General features: G+C 46.8%; 1 protein-coding gene across 2 annotated transcripts in view; it reads right to left on the minus strand.

The window, feature by feature from the left end:
* LOC115329208 (probable protein phosphatase 2C 21) overlaps nt 1-20,319 on the minus strand; it is a 55,494-nt gene that overhangs the window by 14,217 nt on the left and 20,958 nt on the right. The window contains exons 4-7 of one of the 2 annotated variants that reach the window (XM_029990747.3): nt 17,887-18,187; nt 15,515-15,587; nt 14,252-14,486; nt 8,145-8,277 (exon numbers count right to left, since the gene is read on the minus strand). In XM_029990747.3, the coding sequence (XP_029846607.1) occupies nt 8,145-8,277; nt 14,252-14,486; nt 15,515-15,587; nt 17,887-18,187 (742 nt within the window). Of the gene's footprint in view, nt 1-8,144; nt 8,278-14,251; nt 14,490-15,514; nt 15,588-17,886; nt 18,188-20,319 lie in introns of both variants that reach the window. The other variant, XM_029990746.4, reaches the window with a different exon arrangement.

Here is a 20,319-nt window from a genome sequence, read left to right on the forward strand (position 1 = left end):
GCATGATGCCTACTCTACGATTATCATTTCACTGCTGTACACCGGTGCATGGTGAGAAGCGCACTCAACGAAGTTACGCAACCCGCCAAAACAGACCTTGCACGACCACGAGAAGTATTGCGAAACTTCCGAGTACTGCCAGTGTTTGATACGAAATCCAATCGAGTAGTACGTTATTTGAGGTGATAATTGAAAGTTTAAATACTTGCACAAGCCTATTGTAACAATCCAACCAGGTAGTGAGGCCTGAGCTAATACATTTTTAGTTTTATAAAAGTGAAATCAAGTTTTGGTGCAATGTTGGCGCAAATTGCTCACATTTTGGTAAAATGGAGCAGGATGTAGCAAGCTAAGCACTTTGGCACAATATTGCCTAGCAGTTTGTCATAACTTTTTGGGCTCATGGTTTGCATCAGAGTGGCATAAAACTGCTAAAAATAAAGCTTAAACTGGAAAGGACGCTTTACTTAGGGGCAGTCGAGGAAATCTGGGAGTTCGGGGAAACCTGCGTGCCTAGGCACCCAGTTTGAGAACTCGTGTGCCGAAAAATCCATCGTAACATGCAAAATGCCAGAATATACTCCGATCCACCGTCAGTCTGACTAAGGCGAGACCGGAAGCAGACAATGCCCAACAAACGAGGAAATGTCAGTCTATGAACATTCCTGTAACAACCGACTATACTGGGTAGACACTTAAGTAACCTACGAGTTACGCCAAATAAAAAAATACTTTCTTTTAGAACGCTTTATCGAGCTTGCGCCAAGAGACTGCTCCAAACGTGCGAGACGCCCAAGACGCTTTTTCTTCGGTGCCATTTCGTTTTACGTAAAACCACAGACCTACATTGCAACTAAGGTTTCATGTTTAGGAGAATTGCTTCCTCGAATACGGTACAGGGGCATTTTTTCTGCATCTTTTTATTTTTACACATAGATATTTCAATGTCTGAAAGACTACTCGGCATTCGTCGAGGGCGGAAAGGGACGAAGCACAGTTGTGGGGTTCCCGAAACTCCAGAGATCAAGGTAATGACCCAAGTGCGGGGTGTCCCCAAAAAAATTTACAGTTTATTTCATTGTAAAAAGAAACAATGCATCGCCGATTGCTCATTGTCCACCCGAAAGTAGCGCTAGTGGTACGAACCAGATGCCAAATTTTTAGCACTAACTGTTATCTCATTTAAAAGTTTGTGGGGATTCCTCTGGTCTCCCTTCCCCGATGGCTGTGATAACGGCCGCGGGTCGGAACGCTCGGCCTTCTTCACCCTGAGCTCCGACCTGACCGTGAGGCGGAGGGCCGCCTGGCTTGGGGAGCTCTCCTCTCACTCTCTCCCGGGGGGACCTCTTCCGTCCTCCCGCTCGGTTGCGGATCACTGCTGACAGACGAGGAGGTTTCGCCTCTTGTTTTCCCGCTTTCGGGAAAGGGACTCGTCCGGGTGACCGCGAAAGAGATGGGACGTGTGTCGGCGACTTCTCCGACGCTTCCCCGGTCTTGGCTCTCCAGAACTCCGCGTCTGGCCAGGTAAGGACCTTTTCTTACCTTGCCGGCGCGGGGGGCATTTTGGATGGGGACATAGCAGTTCATTTAAAGAGTGTTCCAATAAATGCTCTTGGACTCTGTCCTTACTCTGGTACGTGTGTCTTCTCTTCCGCTATATTCGAGAGAGTGAGACAAGGTAGTCGATCATTGGCACCGACGGAGGTAATTAATCGAACCGACCCGCGGTAATGTAGCCCTAAATGTCGTCTATATTACCGCGGAGATGTGGGGACCGCAGGCTACTAGGTTTGACGTCTCCTTTGAGATCGCCACCGCTGTTGAGACAACCCTTTGGTTACTCTATCGGTACCTGTGTTGGTAGCAAGATCCCACAAGTTATAAGAGATTTTCTGAAAATTTCAATGGGAAAATGGCAGCCGATGGAGCTCTCGAATACATGGAGCTCTATGGCGCCAGTTACCGAAAACGGGTGAAAATGGGCCCCATGTTCCCATTGAAAATTTGAAAAAATCACCTACTATTTTTGAATGGGACAACGGTTAGTGCTGAAACTTTGGCACCTGGTTTGGACCTCGGGTGCTACATCTGGGCGGAAAATGAGCGTTCGGCAATGTGTAGTTCATTTCTGCAATGAAAAGAAACCACTACATTTTTTGGGGGGACTTCGCTGTACTTGGAAAATGTACAACTGACAGTAAGAAACGAGTTATCCGGTTCCCAATGGAAGCAGCCTCGGTGGCAGCACGGGCTGTGTTCCGAGTTGAGCAAAAATACAGCTGCACACAAAAATTCCAGCCTAAGAAGTGTGGGTTCTCCTTATTTGAGGACTGTTTCAATTCAAAGCCTTCCCGTTTTTTCCTGTTTTAATAAAACTGGCTCGCAAGTTAACTTTTGGGGTTTATCGGTATATACGGTACACTGGCGTTAGTTCCATCTCAGTTAATTCGATTTATCGTCTCATTCGATTGTGTTTGTAAGTCCCAGCGGGCGCCAATACATTTTTATGGAGAAAAAAAGTTTCCTCCTCGGAAAGACAGAGCGTGCTAATGATTTGTGTAAGCTACAAGTTTCTTCGTGAGCTATTAGAGTGGGTATTTTTCGAGGAGTGCAGCGTACGAAGATTCTTTATACGTGCACCAGGCTCCAGGTGCGGACTACACGCCGGCCGCAGACTATCGAAAGGAACGCTGAATCGAAATTTAGAACATACTATACTATATGCAAAACGTTCGGAAGTCAAATAGGATCGATACCTTGAAATGATAATTGCAAGCTTGTATTCTCAGCGAATGGGTACGTTTTTCGTTTCTAATGCCGGATTCCGGCGAGCGCTTTAAAATCAGCCGTTGACGAGCACGACGTGTCTCAGAACGTGCGTCGCACCAGCGACGTCGACCTCCGCAGGGCCTAGCGTAGCATAGTTACGAGCTCCACCACCTGGCGGCGTGGAGCCGTTGTGACCTTGCCCTCACATTGATCTCATTAACATCGGCATCAGGTCCCTTGTGGACTCATGTATGCCTAACTTTTTGGATCGCTCTGTGCAGGAGAATTGGATTCTTTTCAAAGAAACGCTACTTGCCCTAATTGATAGACACATACCGCTAATACAGTTTCGGGAGAACCAGTCAGCACCATGGTACACTCGAGAGCTTAAGTCGCTCTGCAACCGGAAGAAACGATTGTACCGACGTGCACGACTTCTTAACACCGATCTGGCCTGGTCCTGCTTTTCTGTTGCTTTCGCACTGTACAAGTCAGCCGTCGAGAAAGCCAAAACACAATTCTACCAGCACGATCTTGCCGCTACCCTCAAAAGTAACCCTCAGAAATTTTGGAGTATAATTAATCCCCATTATTGTAAACCAGTCTCTTTAGTAAATGACAATGGAATTTCCCTTACCGATGATGACGCTGTTGAAACGTTTTGCGCCGCATTTTCTGCCGTGTTTATTAATACGATCATCACATCGCCGTCAGATATTTCATCCCTGTCCATGCCACCTATGCATCCAATTACTTTTTCAGAAAACGGCATTAGCAAATTAATAGACGCGCTCAAAACATCATCGTCATCAGGAGCTGACGACATAAACAGCAAAATATTGAAAATGACTAAACCGCTGTCAACTGTTTTTCTAACATCTTTATTTCAACAATTGTTAGATACCGGTGATGTTCCCGACGACTGGAAAGAAGGCAAGGTTGTTCCGGCTCACAAATGTGGCGATGAGCACTCCCCTCTAAATTACCGGCCCAATCATTAACTTCTGTATGCTGTAAGCTCATGGAAGATGTCATTCATTCACAAGTTGTGCAGTCTCTGGAACAGAATAAATTCTTTGTCCCCAATCAACATGGCTTCAGGAAACATTGTTCATGCGAAATGCAGCTGGCCGCTTTCTGTCACGATATTCATTCTTCTCTAGAAAAGTGTCACCAAGTTGATGCCATCTTTCTCGATTTTTCTAAAGCTTTTGATTGTGTTTCCCATAAACTTCTACTAGCAAAGCTGTCCACACTGTCTCTTGACTCTTCCATTCTAGCCTGGATCGAAGGCTTTCTCACCTCTCGAAGCCAGCATGTGCAAATTAACAACTGTCGTTCCCGAAGTGCTCCCGTAACCTCCGGTATACCGCAAGGATCTGTTCTTGGACTCCTACTTTTTGTCGTGTATATTAATGACCTCCCCGTTTCATTGTCTTCTAACGCTCGTCTGTTTGCTGATGATTGCGTAGTCTACAAAGCCATATCTAACACAGATGACTTGCATAACCTACAGGCTGATCTAGACCGAATGAATGATTGGTGTTCAAAGTGGCAGATGCTACTAAATACATCAAAATCCAAATGCCTCTCTTTCTATCGAACTCGTCAACATTTTCACTCTTCCTACTCTGTTGGTAATCTTAATATTGATTTCGTGTCGACTTACAAGTATCTCGGTGTTCATTTCACTCACGACCTTTCTTAGAAAACCCATATTAATTCTATCATTTCCAACTCAAACCGCACTCTTGGTCTCTTGTGCCGTAATCTTCGTCTCGCGTCCTCATCTGTGAAGCGACTTGCATAGGTCACATTGGTACGTCCGAAACTAGGATATGCATCATCAGTGTGGGACCCTCATCTTAAATACCTTGTATTCGACTTAGAATCAGTTCAAACTCGTGCCGCTCACTTTATAACGTCTCAATACTCTAGGTTTGTTAGTGTTACTGACCTTAAACAAAATTTATCATTAACCCCTTTGTGTTCACGCGGGCGCATCGCTAAATTATGTCTTTTCTACAGGTTTTACTTCGACTATCATCTACGCAATTCATTCATCTTGCCACCTCATCGCATATCTCCTCGCATTGACCACCATGCAAAAGTTGACCTTTTTTTCACTCGAAATACAGCATTCCTCAAATCTTTTTTCCCGGCGACATCTGTGGACTAAAATGGCCTGCCCGAAGCCATCGTCTCTGCTCAAGAGATTGGTTCGTTCCGTCAAATGTTAACCTCGCTATTTTCAACCCACTCCCTTATGTAATACCCTGACTCAGGGTTCTTAAGGTATTTAAATAAATAAATAAATAAATAAATGTCACGTACCCGAGGACCGAACGGCCGCACGACTGCACCACCTCGTCGATCCCACTGTTCTACCGCCACGGCCGCGTTTGAGGAGTGCTTGCGTTGCGGGCTACACGCAGTTGTGTGCGTAAAATACCGCGTCGACACTAAAATGATTACTAGGACGACAACCCCGGTCCGCTACACCGACTCGCTCGCAGTCAAGTGTTTTGGTTACTTGATCAAACCGCGGGTGGGTCTGCCATCCACGTACTACTTCAACGCCCTTGCACTCCATTCGTAGTAAACGTCTTAGCCACATAAAAGACTGCTGCAAGCGTGAGGAATGCGATGGCCGACCAAGACGGACAATTTTTGGCGGTTCCTTCTTGTTTGCAAACTGTGCCGCCAAAGCTTTGGGACGCACAATAGCGCCGCATGTTACCGTAAACGTGCAAAATGTTTGTGAACATTCCGTCTGTCCAGGGAAGCAAACAAACCATTCAAGGGGACTTTGACAACGCGGGAACGACGGCTCAACAAAGCTTGCCGGCCGCCGGTGCGGCGCAACGTGGCCTACTCGACGGTGGCAACCTCTCGTGGTTGTGTACAAGCCCGATTCGCACAAACTAGTACGCCGTGCACTCGTGGCACGGCACTTTTCTTACGAGACCATTAAACAGGGGTGGAAATCATGAAATATACTTGGAAGCAGCTACAGGAGCAGCTGAAATAGCTGTTTTGGAGCAGGTTGGGAGCAGCTAAAACTACATTCTGGAGCAGGCTAGGAGCAGCTCAGATCAGTTTTCATTGCACTTCAGCTTGCGTCTTAGACAAGCACGGCAGTAATTTCAATTGCGCTTAGCAGCACAGATGAACATGAGTGGTTAGGGGCCAAGGTAGATGGGATGACAGTGTAACAGATGAGACAACTTGAAACTTTGTGAGCCTTAATGAGAATGAAAACAAAGTACCATATGTTTCTGAAGATAGCGTCTTTGATATTTTCTGAGTGGCTTTCAGCTGCTCAAAATGCAAACCAGCACTGCTTATCGCACAGCCCACTCGTGCTCGACATAATTATATGTGCGAACCATGTGACACGCGTAAGTAACGAACGTGCAGTTGCGGGAAAGAACAGGGCAACAGATTTCGAGTTTATCCTATTGTGCAACTCCATATCGAAGCAGCAGACTACGATTAGCAGAGTTATCGTATTCGAAGCGATAAGCAGGAGCAAAGTTAAAGTACCCCCGAGTTTTTTCGCGCGCTTCCGACTCGGGATACACAGGGAGGATGTACAAAGCAAAGGAGTGCAAGGCTGACCAAGCTGAACACGCTCATTCTTGCCATTCAAGTCGATAAAAAACGAAACCAAGAAAAAATAAAAATTTTTTTGCGCACCTTGTGCGATATGGTTTATAATGGCGCGAGGTATTGGCTGTAGCGTAGTTTCCGCAAAATGGCGCAAATGGCGCAGTCGTTCCACCCCTGTTAAAAATCGGAACCCTTTAACAAACTTTCCAAGGCATCCACGAGGTGAAATTTGGGAATAGAGAGATAATATGCACAGCTCCATGAAACTTTGCAGTTACTCTTATGTCTGTGCTATAAATACACCCTGTAAATTTCGTTCAGATATCTCTAGAATTAAGAAAGTTCATATTTATTCCCCACCTCCTCCCTTAATTTGTTTTAAATAATATTTTATCAAGTTTTTCGACAAACGATGGGTGCTACTAGGTCTTTGTACTCGAAGGTCCATATGTAGCCGAAGAAATGAGCGCTAAAATTTTGTACCCGTACCCTTTTAAAGAAAAATCGCCAGGTTCAGACATTACGTCGGATGTGTCGGAGGTACGATAGCATTTGATGGGGTTTCTAATGAGCAGCAATCACCGTCGGAATTTATCCGGGATATTCTTTAGTAAATGGGGAAATTGCGACGTCGTCACTGTGACAACCCATTTGTTATGACTCAACACGGTCATGTCGAGCCATAACGACACTGACAACCCATTTGACCTCCAGCTGGATTATCAAAGGTCTTAGCTGGACAAAGTTCCAAATCCAGCCGACCAATTTTCACTTAGGGACGTAACGTCGTGGGACGCCCCAATGCCACGTAACAGCGTGAAGTCACAGTCAGACTGACACTGACAAGAAAGGTCCGTGGAAAGTTTCCATAGAAAGGCATCGCTTTAAACTTTTTTCTAACAGAAAGTTTCTTCTGTGGTCTGGAAAAGATGGTAACCGACAAGAAAACGCCGAGCCCCCAATGTCAGGGTGTCTAGCAAATTATCATATTGAAATTCCCCGACTTTTGCAGGTTTTCTCTGACAATATCAGGTGATATTCCCTGACCACTGTAGAGGCAGTTAAATATATAAGACCATTACAACACAAGGCATTAAGCACTGTGAGAAGAATTTTTCACGGGCTTAATCTAACTTGCGTATTCCGAAATATTCGGGTTCGTCCAGTCCGGATTAAACGAGCACTTTCTTGCCGCCGACGGCGTCAGTGAAGAGGTCACTTCCGGAAACATGATGAAAACACGACGCTCAACCACACATCAATAACTGAATGGCAACATGGCCGCCAGATGCACACCTGATACTTTCGGCTTAAGGCTTTTATTAGGTTAGGGTATTGCCTCTTTTCCATTTGTTACTAAATCTAGTAGCTCTAACTGGATCTTTCCTAGTGTCGCGCCCTCAATCCAATCCAAAGCTTCGACTGGATTTATCGGCTGTTCCCTTTGCATCGGGTAGCACACGCTACATTGTGTGAGCAGAGCCCGCGCTCCGCTATAGGCAGAATTTATTGCCTATTTTTCTGCCCCCAAGTCCTCAAGTCTTTGCTGAGGGCCACTCGATGTCGCCTCCAGTTCATTTTCCCTGACTGGGCTCGCTTTTAGAAGATATCCCTGACAATTCCCTGCTTTTTCCCGGTAATTAAAATTTCCCTGACAATTCCCGGTTTTCCCGGTCGCTAGACACCCTGAATGTAATCCGTGAGTTTCCCTGGCATTATGTTCTCTGCCCCCGGTGCAGACGCACGAGGCATTCAGCACGTACCAGATGCCGTCGCAGGCCAGGATCATGAACTCGTCGGTCTCGGGGTCCAGCTCCAAGGTCTTGATGTCCGGCAGGGCCGTGATCATCTGGTCCCGGAGCTCCAGCTCCGTGTTGCGCTTGTAGGCGTGGTCCCCTGCAACAGCGGAAGGGCACGCACGCGCACATTGGTGACAAATTTGTAGCCATTTGAACTACCGTCTAGAAAAAAAAAAAAGAAAAAAAGATCATCGAGCTTTTGCATCACGAGACACAATACAAGATTGGATTGCGAGCTCCGGTGAATTTCGTCACGCCTTTAGTGGTTAGCCGAGTGCGTCCAACTTTGATGCTTGGACGCTCCTTTCTCCCGTGATGAAACTTCGGCTTGCGGGACAGCATTGCCGTTCAAGCCTATCAACCGCGGATAGGTTTTCCTTTTTACGTTCTGGGCTCTCTTTGCAGAGCGAGATTCGCAGAGCAAGTCTCATTGTAAGCAGCGTTCGTGTTGCCATCTTGTTTTCTGGCCGAGGAGGCCAGTCGCCATCTTGAATGGTCAGGTGAGTGAGAGCTGCGTGAGGATTTCCTAGGCCACGAGCTGCCCTTTCGGACTTCCTGCATTTTGAGTTCTAAATTCGGGATTTCGCATTTGTTGGTATTTTCCACGAGTTCTTTCGGCATGCTCGTGCATTTTACTTGACCTTCCAGAAAGGCAATTTCAGAAACTGATTTGACGATGTTTGTTTCAAACTTCTTTCACATGTGCTCAGGTCAATTTAAAAAAAAAAAAACACTCCCCAGAAAAGAAAAAAAATGACCGCATCTCCACATGGTGAACGATGCTGATAGGGGCGAAGCTCTGGTGGTGCTGATGATACTGATTTTATTGTTCAAATTTAGTGCTGATGGTACCGATTTTTTTTTATTGCTCGTAGGTAGTGCTGTGTTCCGGGTTGTGTTTCGACTTCAATATTACTGCTTTATGGTTGGTGAAATGCAGAGCCAGTGGTTCTTCTAGCGGATCAGCTTGGATCCGCTAGAAGCCGTGGGAACGCATTTCCACCGTTTAAAGGGGCCCGCGATCCTATTTAAGCGTGTACTTTTTTGCGTTTTCCACGTCTCTTGGGGTTCGGACAAGCCAACGAGCACGGAGAGAGTAACTAAATATCAGTGCGCCATATTTTAACCGGACGACGCGGAAACCTCCTCCACCTACGAGGGCGACCCGCGTTGCCGAAAGCACGCAATATGTGACGTCTTTGGTCCTGGGCTTACCACTGGTCAAAGCCGCTAAAAGCTTTTTTTTTTAGTCGAGATACAAGATATAAGTGTCGCGAACCGTCTCAACTTTGTATGAAAGTAGTTTTTGTTCAGTATTTTAGATCAGAAAAGAAACGAATGCAGTTTATAAAGTACGGAAACAAGAAAAGCCCCGTCGACAAACCCGCCACGAAGCGTCGGAGAAAACGGCGCATACTAGAAAGGGATAGTGGGATGAGGCTCGGACGAACAGCGAGTGTAGAAAGGTCCCGGATGTATGCGGCGGCGCTGCAGTCGTATATCGGCTCGAGGATCCGACCGGTCCCGAAGCTTTTCGGCGAGGGCTTGGCTGGCGATTTGGCCATTTGGCGGTATGGCAGCGCGAAGTGGCTCCCGTTCTGAGCTGATCTTTACCCCGTGTTTGCTGTCGTTTGAGGCCGATGAAGTGTTATGCCGAATTAGTCTTTAATCGCGCAGCAAATGCAATGCGAGCCTCCGGGCCACCCGCTTCATACAGCCTATCCAACACGTGCTTTAGTGGCGCCCTCTCGAGCCGTCGACACGGAGTGCGACAGCCGTGAGCGCTCGATGAGCTCATTACTCCTCCTCTAGTTCACAACAACTCAAGCCAGGACCAAGGACGTCATGAAGGAGCTTATCTTTCGCTTGTTTTTGTTACTTTAATTTGTCTATCACTTTTAAAATAAAGCGACATTTAAGAAAAGGAAAGTTTTTTTTAAGTTACTAGATTCAGTGCACTCAGGTTCGGTGAAAATTAAAAACCAGTCAAAAAGTTGTTGCAGGGCCAACAGTCCATGTCAACGGTCCATGTCAGAAAGAGAATGTCTGGTATGGAACGTGGTTATATATGCGTTTGAGCATTTAACCGCAGCGCCCTCTCGTCTATAAACGTTGGGCCAATGCATGCAAGGTTTAACGCGATTATATACACATCTGACCGCACCGCCCTCTCCTGTATAGACGTTGAGCGGCTACATGCAACGTTTCATCCATGATATCCCCAGCTCTTGAGTTGCCACCACATCTCAGAGCCCCCTACTCGTCCCGCAGTGGTGGCCGAGTGGTTAAGGCGATGGACTAGAAATCCATTGGGGTCTCTCCGCACAGGTTCGAATCCTGTGGACTGCGCAAACATTTTAGGGGCGAAGTTCCTCAGGGTCTAGCCTTGTCCGTCCGGCGTCCGTGCTCACATCGACCTTGCTCATGCTCGTGCAGGGCAAAAAAAAAAAAAAAAAAAATGATGGAAAAAAAAAATGTTTGCACAGCCGACAGGATTCTAACCTGTGCGGTAAGACACCAATGGATTTCTAGTCCATCGCCTTAACCACTCGGCCACGACTGCAGGACGAGTAGGGGGCTCTGAGAGGTGGTAGTAACTCAAGAGCTGGAGTTTTTGTCATGATTGAAAAGTTGCATGTAGCCGCTCAACATCTATACAGGAGAGGGCGCTGTGGTCAAATGCGTATATAATCGCGTTAAAGTTTGCATGCATTGGCCCAACGTTTATAGACGAGAGGGCGCTGCGGTTAAATGCTCTAATGCGTATATAACCACGTTCCATACCAGACATTCTCTTTCTGACATGGATGAAAACGAACAAAAGGCTCGGCATGCTGCGGCTCAGCGTCTACGCAGACAAGCACCACCAGAGCTTTGCCCCAATCAAGATCATTCACCACGTGGAGATGCGGTCAATTTCTTTTTTTAAGAAGACAGATGGGATGGCAATTGATGTGAGCACGGACGCTTGACGGACGGACGGACAAGGCTAGACCCTAAGGAGCTTCACCCCTAAATAAAAGCATGCGCGCATGGAAATTTTTTTTTTTTTTTTTTTTGCGTTTGGTATTTTTTTGTGCGTCCATGACTATAACTTGCATCATTTCAGACGACAAAAAAAATAGACCTTTATGGTGTCAGTGCCCCTTTTAAAGGACCTGTGCAACGATATTCAGTTGGAATGTTTTTCACTATACACGAGCTTACTGGCACTAGTGGGACCCAAGGATACTCGCACGCAACGCCACTGGCCAAGAAACTCCTTTATTGCGGTGAAATTTCAAGGACAAAAGCAGTTATTTTCGTCCAATCTCTCCTTTGCAAAATTTGATGACGTAACGTGGGGATCGCAGAACACCCAAGTGACGATATTTGAATGCGGTTCATAGATTGGACCCGAGCATTGCGTGGGCACTCGACTTGAGCTCGTGACAATAGCTAGCTCGAGAAGCATTCGGGTTGTGACCCGTGTCCAATCGCTGCAACGACGACAACAGCCGAGCCATAACAATGTCTGGAACTCAGCGCGTGTCCTGCGCTTTGCCAACCCCAGCGCGTGGCTATGATCAACATTGGCGGCATATAATCGGCTTCAGATCACGTGGCCGCTTGTTCTGGCTGCGAGTTGAGGGGGTGAACGCTGCTCGTTTTTCTATAATTTTTTTTTATGACTTCTATTGCGTGGGGTGAAAAACGAACGCGTGTTTCATAGGTCATTAACGTCAGGGATCCGTTTTTAGGGGTATTTGCGTCAAGTACAAAAATTGTTGCATTGCCCCTTTAAACTCAACAAGCATTGCATTTTCTTTCTTTTCTTTTTGTGTTTTTCGTTTTCTTCGGCGAGTTCTTTTGGCGCCAAATTGCTAACGTCAATACAGCAATCCAGCGGGCGACGTAGCGAGTCGCTCTGGTTCAAGCAGTTGGCTCAAGCTTAGACTTTTCGCCAGCCGACGACTACCGCCCAACCCTGAGAGGGTAAGTACAGTGCATTGCAGCTCGCCGTCATCAAGGTTCCAAGACAAATCGGCTTGGCTCTTAATGTTTTTGCGGACGTCGAGGTCACTCTCTTGCAACGCAAGTCCTGCGCGGAGGCCGCAATGTTTCTGTCGTTTCGAGAGAAGACATTTCGCCGTGGTCTACCACAATTGGCGGCGTCTACAGTCTCAAACGCTGAATGCAGGATTCCAATGTTCAAAGAGCGACTAAAGACAAAGGCTTTGTCTTTGTCTTTAGCTGGCTTTGCATCTACCCACTCATGATTCCAACCAGAGCTCGGTGCTAATATGTCCCCCACGCCGCCCTTGTCTCCTCTCCCTTCAATATCTCGCCGTATAGCTCCAGTACGTTGTCCAATGGTTTCAGACATTTTTTAAATTTTATTTTCATTCCTCGTTTGTTTTAGTAGTTGCGTGCTAGCAATCCCGCTTTGAAATTTTGTAAATGCTGTCTGTTGGACGGCCCTGCATACGACTACTCGCATGCTTTCACTGGCCGGATAATGTACAATGTACATATGTTTGCAATAAAAACTTATTATTATTATTATTATTGTTAATAGAAGTGTGCGAATATCAAAATTTTTCGAATCGAATAATAAAAGTTATGAATCAGATCGAATATTTTCGAATATGAATAGTAGTTTCAAATAAGAACATTTTTAAAAACAAATATTTTCCATTTGATGCGAATTAAACAAGAATGCTCAATCAAAATACAACTAGATTTTTTTTTTTCACAAACAGTTATGAAAAGGTCAATTGTACTGCAATAAGAAAGATGTCACACATGTGAGTGGTGTTGGGAAGTACTTTAAGTAGATCATACTTAAGTGCTACTTCAAGTAGGTTTAGAAAACACATAGTTGGAGTACATTTTCTGAGTTTGCCTTATACGTTGATTGCGTTAAATAGTTCATCAGCCAGTGTAAAACAATTACACATTGACCACTTGACATTATCCAATATTCGCCGCCATTTCTGAAAATAACTGATGCACCTTCAACTACCCTTGGGACAATACCTACCAGTTAAAAAAAAAAAAAAAAAGAAAAGCACTGCATAGGGGGCGGAAAGGGCACCATGAAAGATTGTGTTAAAGAGTATGTGTACTTTACTTTGAAAGTACATTGTATTTATATACTCTACTTCAAGTACATTGCTCCTGATGTACTTACTACTTGACTTTAGGTACACAACCTCTCATTTACTTCATACTTTACTTCAAGTACATTTTAGGTATACTTTACCCAACATGGCATGTGACTGATAAAAAACAGATGAAATAAAAGATCAGTCAGTAAAACACCCTTCAAGGAGTGAAGTTACAGAATGTAAACGGAAGTACGCAAGCGGAGGCGGGTCGGCAAGCCACAGCAGAGTTGGAGATAGTGCGATCGCGCCGCACAGCCGCACTGAATTTTCGCCATCTCTTTCCGTGTGCAATAGTTCTGCCGATAGAGGGCACCACAAAGAAGCAATAAATTAAGAATACATTGTTGTTTTTTAGGCGGAGGGAGCAATTCTCACTTTTATGAGTGCAAACCGGCAGAAATAAATAACAAAAGGAATACTGGCAAACTGACGAACCGGAAAATCAAGCGGGAAAATAACACGAGCCAGATCTCGCCGATTTAGTAGTTGCGGTCAGCCATAAATTCATATCCGAATCCATAAGACTTTCCGTCGCGTTTGTGCTCACGACGATGCATGTGGCGTTGCAAATTGTAGTCTTTCATCAAACCTATCACAGCGTTTGTGCCACGACCACTTTGCCAGCTCCGCAATCCAGACATCATGGCAAGCAAAGGACAGATCGCGCTAACGCGTGCAAGTAACTTTCCACTGCTCTTGGGTTTGCCAAGCTTGAAACCATACTGACCATAATGTGGAGTACTGCAAGAACTCGAATACTTCAAACAGCAAAAGTGTGAAGCGAATCGAACCGGATAGTAAGTATTATTCGCGAAGTATTTGAAGTTTCGAATATTCGCACATCCCTAATTATTATTCTTTCGCGTCGCGATCGACCGCGCCCCCATCTGCGACCGAGGCAAAGCGGGGGATGCGCCTCACCGATGGCCCTGGACAGGTTGAGCCCGCCGTTGACGCGGCCGTCCCTGGTGACCCGCCCGCCCGCCCGGCAGATGCGGCTGAGCTCCGTCGCGTCCTCGGGCTTGTGGTCCAGGGACATGTCCACCGCCTTGCCTGAGCGGCACACCACGCAGCGCGAGTCGCCCGCATTGGCCACCACCAGGGTGCGCCCACGCACCAGCGCCACCACCGCGGTGCACCCGCTGTCGTAGCCCACCTGCTGGGCAGGCAGAGGCGTGCAAGTCAGCAGACAAAAGTTTCCCAGCATCTGCTGAACGCTCGCACGTCCGGCGTCATTCACTAAACTGTTGTTTACCAACTCTAGTTTGTTAATGATTGACGACGGACATGTGACTATTTGGTAGTTTTTATAGTGCAACTTGAAAAGTGCAGTTTAGTGGATGATATCGGACGCAGAACAGTTTGTCTGGGTTTAATAAATGGCAGCATGTAAGTTGACAAACGAGAGCTTGGAGACACTGGACACACAATACTTTAATAGACGATAGTGTAGCTTGCAAAGAAAAGTTTTGTGGGTGATGTGTGATACATGACAGCTAGCAAAGGTTCAGAACAGAATGCACTGCAAGTAAGCAAACAAAAATTTAATGTACTGTTCCAGACAAACAATGGTTTGGCAGACGGACGTGTAACTTGCAAAGTGAAGCTTAGTAGGTGGTGCCCGATACACAGTGGGTTGCAAAGGTTTAGCAGACGGTGGAATGCAAACTAGCAGACCTGGAGTTCAGCGAGCGACTACACAACGGTTTGGCAGGTGGTCGTGCAAATCGTGAAGTTTAGTGGACAACATTCAACGTGTGACGGCTAGCGAATATCCAGCAGACAGCGGTGCGTAAGGTAGCAAACGAGACCAGACTCAACAAATGGGATATTGATACACACACATCCTCGGAGTTCAATAGGGTCGGCATTTGTGAACGTAAAACAGCCAGGAAGGCAAACTAAGAACATATCGACAGAACTCTACTGCAGGCCGAGGGCCTATAGCAGTAAGCCTCATCGCAATATTTGTACTTTTCAGCAAAGAATTTACTAAACACCCGCAAAAGCAAACTACTGCGGATAAATAGATATAAATACTAAGCCTCAAAAATATTTTAACTGGCCTTCATATGCAGAGCCAGGATAAGACCAAAACCAGACCGACACCTGCACCTAAAGTTAGCAGGCGACCGGGGACGTTGGTTAGAAAACCGGCGGGCACGCAAGAGGCTAGTCACCCACCGTCTCTGTCTCTGTGTCTGCGAGTGAATCCAACTGGGACAGGCGCTGCTTCAGTTTCTTGTCCCACGTTGCGCTGCAGAAAAGAAAACAAGATTTGAGAAGAGAAGAACAGTTGCGTCAAACATTCCAGAGCGTCAGCTGCCCATTTGTTAGAATGGCAATCTGGGCTAGTTGGTTCATGATAACTTTCAGGGCGCCGAAAATACACAAGGACAAGATACAAGAAAGGAGACGTGAACAAGGCGCACTCGCAACTAGCGTTTATGAAAAAAAACCACTTTCTTATATACTCATGGCAAACAACACAGTCATACTACACAGTCATACTACGTCCGGTGTAGCCCCCTTCGTAGAAGTGCCACTTCTACCCTCTAGCTGGATGTGCCACTTCTACCCTCTAGCCGGTAGGCTGTGGCTCTAGCCAAGACACTTTTTCGAGTCAACTCAGTCAGGAAACACAAGTTGCTTCTTCCATGAAGGCTAAAGTCGGTCGTTGGGAGACCACCGGCAGTGCTTCACTCGAAATAACTGCCTACCCACCGAGTGGCTACCTCATGCAGTTTCTTTTATCAGTTGTAGTATAGTGACTGCAGTGCACTTTTGCACGCAACAAAATCAGCGGCGAAGCGGCAACAGATGATGTAGCAGAAGCCGGAGCGTCGTGCTGTCACAATCCCGGCGGTCGGCACCAGAAGTCCTGACAAAATGTACGAGCTAAAGAAAGTGTGGCCCTCATCGCGGAGTCCCAACCCGTGGCTGCCGAAGCTTTGACCGACTGTCAAGCTGGCGAGTGACCTGCGGCAGAATGGGCATTCGCCCCGTCTGCCACACTGTCAGGATCATCACAGCTGGCGACACGACACGTCTACGGTGTCGTCGGGAGAAGATCGAGGGACCGCCGTTTAGGATGCGGCAAACTTGCCAGTCAGAGTCGTGCATCACCTGCACTTAATGCCAAATCTGAACAGAAAAGTTACCATGCATGGCTGACCTTGACAAATGCCTGCTGTATTAGCTCACAAAAAAGCTTGTATCATAAGTAAATCAATGTTAATATACTCTGTCATTCATAAAAACCTTCATGTCTTGTCACAGCCAACGATAAAAAAAAAAAATACAAATCGTTGTATAGTCCGCACCGGGTAAAATTTAGACATGTATGGTCCGAGGATTATAGCCTGGAAAATATGGTAGTTTTGTCGCTGTTGTATTCGTGTGCTTCTCCTAGTAAGCCTGGGTGACTCCAGCGGCGTAGCTTTCTTTCACGCGGAAGACACAAGGACGTGTTTAGGCTTACAACATAAGGCACTACAGCCTTTGCCATAGTGAAGTAGACAAGCGGACAGTTTATTTCTAAGGTGCAAAGGGACACATTGTTACAATGGCGACACATACAATGCAACTTTCAAGTTGCATGCAGAAGATCTGAGATGCAGCGAAATAAAAGCTGAGCAAATGAAAGGCTAATTAGCGCAACAAATATATCAACACCATCCTACATTTGCACTCAACCACTTTGTGACAAGGATCGTTTATTAGTGTTCCTTTCACCAGTAGTAAAAGGAACGCTAAGAAGTTGAGACGTCTTGCGGAGTCGACACTGCAGACATTAACTCTGCAAGATGTCTGCAGTGTCTGACGGATTGGGGGGGGGGGGGGGGCACAATATCTAGCCAAGCACTTCCTACGCTCAGTGTCAGCTTTTCTGTGCAACGTTGTCAAGACTAGCACAGTTTCCACATGGCTTTGTTTGGCGCTTCCCTATGCGCGAAAGAGTGTGTGAGTCAGACACAAGGTCAAGCCGCACGCTCTGGCAGCAGTGCAGGGCTGCAGCAGTGTGGAAGCTATGCTAGCCTTGGCAATGCTGCAAGACGAGCAGACGCCATGTGGAACGGTGTAAGGGGAGCCTGGCCATACACTATTGAGGTGACTCTCCCAGGCAAAAACGCCCAAACCGTCGCGCCTAAAGCACCCGGATAATATTCATGCTTCCCGACTCCTACGCCCGAGTCCCACCAGAGCCAAAGAAAAGCAACCGACACCGACCAGCCACAAGCACGTGGAGCAAGCACACGAAGGTGTCTTTGGCAGGCTTATAGTACCTTGGCACTCATGAAGTAAGCACGAATGACTGCAAGTCTGTCGAAGACACCGCAGTGTGCACGCTGCGCCAAGTTACGAGCGTCGGCAATTATACTGTAAGAGCGCAAGACACGTGCCTCCTGCATTGGCAAAAGCGCAAGACACGTGCCACGAGCGAGCGCCAAGACACCATTTGCTCGTGAGGGCCGCACGAGGAACATGCCTCCTGCGTTGGCACATTTGGCACTACTTGTAAGACAAACGCATCAAGGGGCTTTAGTTGTGCCCACCTTTCTGCATCTCCCTCCTCTTCTGCCTCTTCTTCTTCCTCCTCCTCATCCTCTTCGTCTTCCTCGTCCTCTCCATCCTCTTCCTCCTCCTCCGAGGACTCCTCGCTCTCGGAAGAATCTAAAGAGGCGTCTGCGTTTGCAACCAGCGACATGTATGGTTTCCAGGGGCGCCGCAAACGGCGTGTTCCCTCCGGAGTGTCTCCCCCCGACGATGAACCTTCTCCGCCGTCTGCTTCGGAGGCCGTCGACCTTCCCTCGTCTCCACCGGCCCCGGCGGGGCCTGCCGCGTCCTTGCTGCTGTCTGCATGGTCGTCGATACACAAAATGTCAAAGGTCACCGAAAGGTGTTTGCACATCTGCCCCCAAAAATATTTTCTACAGAAAGCAATAGGATGAATGGATGGCAATGGCTATATCCTTTGTAACGGGCGGCAGCTTGCGCCACCTAGCCTAACATTTCAACAACCTTTTTTTTTAATTTGTATAAATTTAGTTTTTTCTGTGTTGTTTATTTTTATTTGTATCTTTACCCCTCCCTTGATCTTTTCCACCCATCTTCCAATCTCCACTAGGATACGGTGTTGACCAGTGTTGCCAATTTAGCGGTTTTCACTCTCGTCTAAAGGGAAAAATTGCCATTTTGCAAGTGGCAGAATTTTGAGCAGTCTTCAAGCTTACGGTAAATTCAAGTCGAGGGGTCATCCGTTTTGCATACAGTTGACAACCAATTTTTCGGATGCCGATAATTCGGACTCCGATATTTTGGACCTAAAGGAGGAACCGCGACCCATCCGATAGAAATGGCGCACATTCACGACCGCATTTCGGACAGATCAAAGTTTGAAAGCTTAATTTTTCGGACAAAATCGTCGCGAGCGATCGGCGGGAAACGCTGCCGAGAAGCCGTCATCTTAGATTCTATGTGTGCCGCGCGTGGCTCGGCTCGGTTTCGCGGCGCTACTCGGGTACTGCCAAGTCCTACTGCTAGGTGACGCTACGCTACTGTTTTCTTTTTCTCTAGCTTCGGGCCATTATCGTTGTCATTGTTACCACTTTGCTCGTCCATTCGCCATTCTGCAGTTGTGGACTTGTGCCTTTCGGTGAATCGTGCTCTCAAACTACGCCGGCTCAGACATCAGAGTCACATCTGTTCTTCCGCCGCCGCAAAGTGTCGGCAAGAAGCGTGGAAAGTGCTCGACCGTACCCCGGAAAACAAGGCGGCGATCCTCGAGCTAATAGAAAATGGCCAAACGCGAGCGGAGGCGTAACCTGAAGCGGGGCACCATCGACGGCTTTTTTAAGCCTGCTTTGACCTAACAAAGGCGAGTTCTTTAATCCGCCGACTTTATTCGGATGTTTTTTCGGTCCCCACAAAGTCCGAACAATCGGTTGGTGACTTACTCTCGCCAAAATTGTTGTCGGTGTCACTAACGCTCGCAACGCCGTCGAGCTTTGAATTGATTAGTGCGTGAATGTGCGAATGCTTTTTCCGAGTCTGCCAAACGAAACGGGACCCAGTAAGGTATGCGCGAGAAATCTGAAGACGGGTCAGCGAACATTCCAAGCAACCTCGGACGGGTTGGATACCCCCACTGGAAAAGGAAACTTTCTGCAAACCGTGCAAATTTGGAGGTAGAAGCTACGAACTGCCGCCAAATGATGTGCGGAAGATTGAAACGACTGAGGTGTATGTTGGCAGGTCCGGCGACACACCTGGCAACAGCAAGATGAAGCGGTGCACTAAAGCGAGAAAAGTAAAAAAAAACAAGGAAGCTCCCTTTTAAGGGGTCTTTTATTTACTGCACTGTTTAAAAAGTTATCCTTGCCCTGCATATGAAATTTAGTGGCTTTAGCAGTTCTTTGGGTTTTATTGTTTCGAGCTGGCAAGTCTTGTGCTGACACGCCATCCGGCTAATTGCTTGCTGCTAAGACACGTGCATTTGCTGAGAAAAAAATCTACTGAAACAGCAGGGCAAGTCCTTGGGAAGTTAGAAAAATTGTTTTACGGATTCCAGTACTTCAGCTAATGAATATGTGCCATGGACAAAATCTTACTTTTGAAATACGTGGGCATCTCTGTTGCTATCATTCTACACCAACAACAAAAACATAGACAAGATACCAATCAGCCATCTTGAGCACTTTGTTGCTATTGCACATGAGCGAGATAAAAAAAAAAAAAGCAAAGGCCCCATCATGTGATTATATGTTATCAGGTCCCATGACCACACTGGGTGACTGACGTGGACAATAGACCAGGTCACATGACTTCACCACGTCATGCGACGTCACGGGGCCTTGGATGTAGGCTCCATCCAAGATGCGACATCTCTTTTCAGAATCACTTCTCCGAGCAGAAAACCCAATTCTCGGTTAAAACAGTGAGAAGGCCTCGAGCGACCACTTCTCTACCAGTAGACTTTGTGACAAAAA

Source organism: Ixodes scapularis, unplaced genomic scaffold, assembly GCF_016920785.2.
Source record: "Ixodes scapularis isolate PalLabHiFi unplaced genomic scaffold, ASM1692078v2 PGA_scaffold8__174_contigs__length_109621045, whole genome shotgun sequence".
NCBI classification, from domain to species: domain Eukaryota; kingdom Metazoa; phylum Arthropoda; class Arachnida; order Ixodida; family Ixodidae; genus Ixodes; species Ixodes scapularis.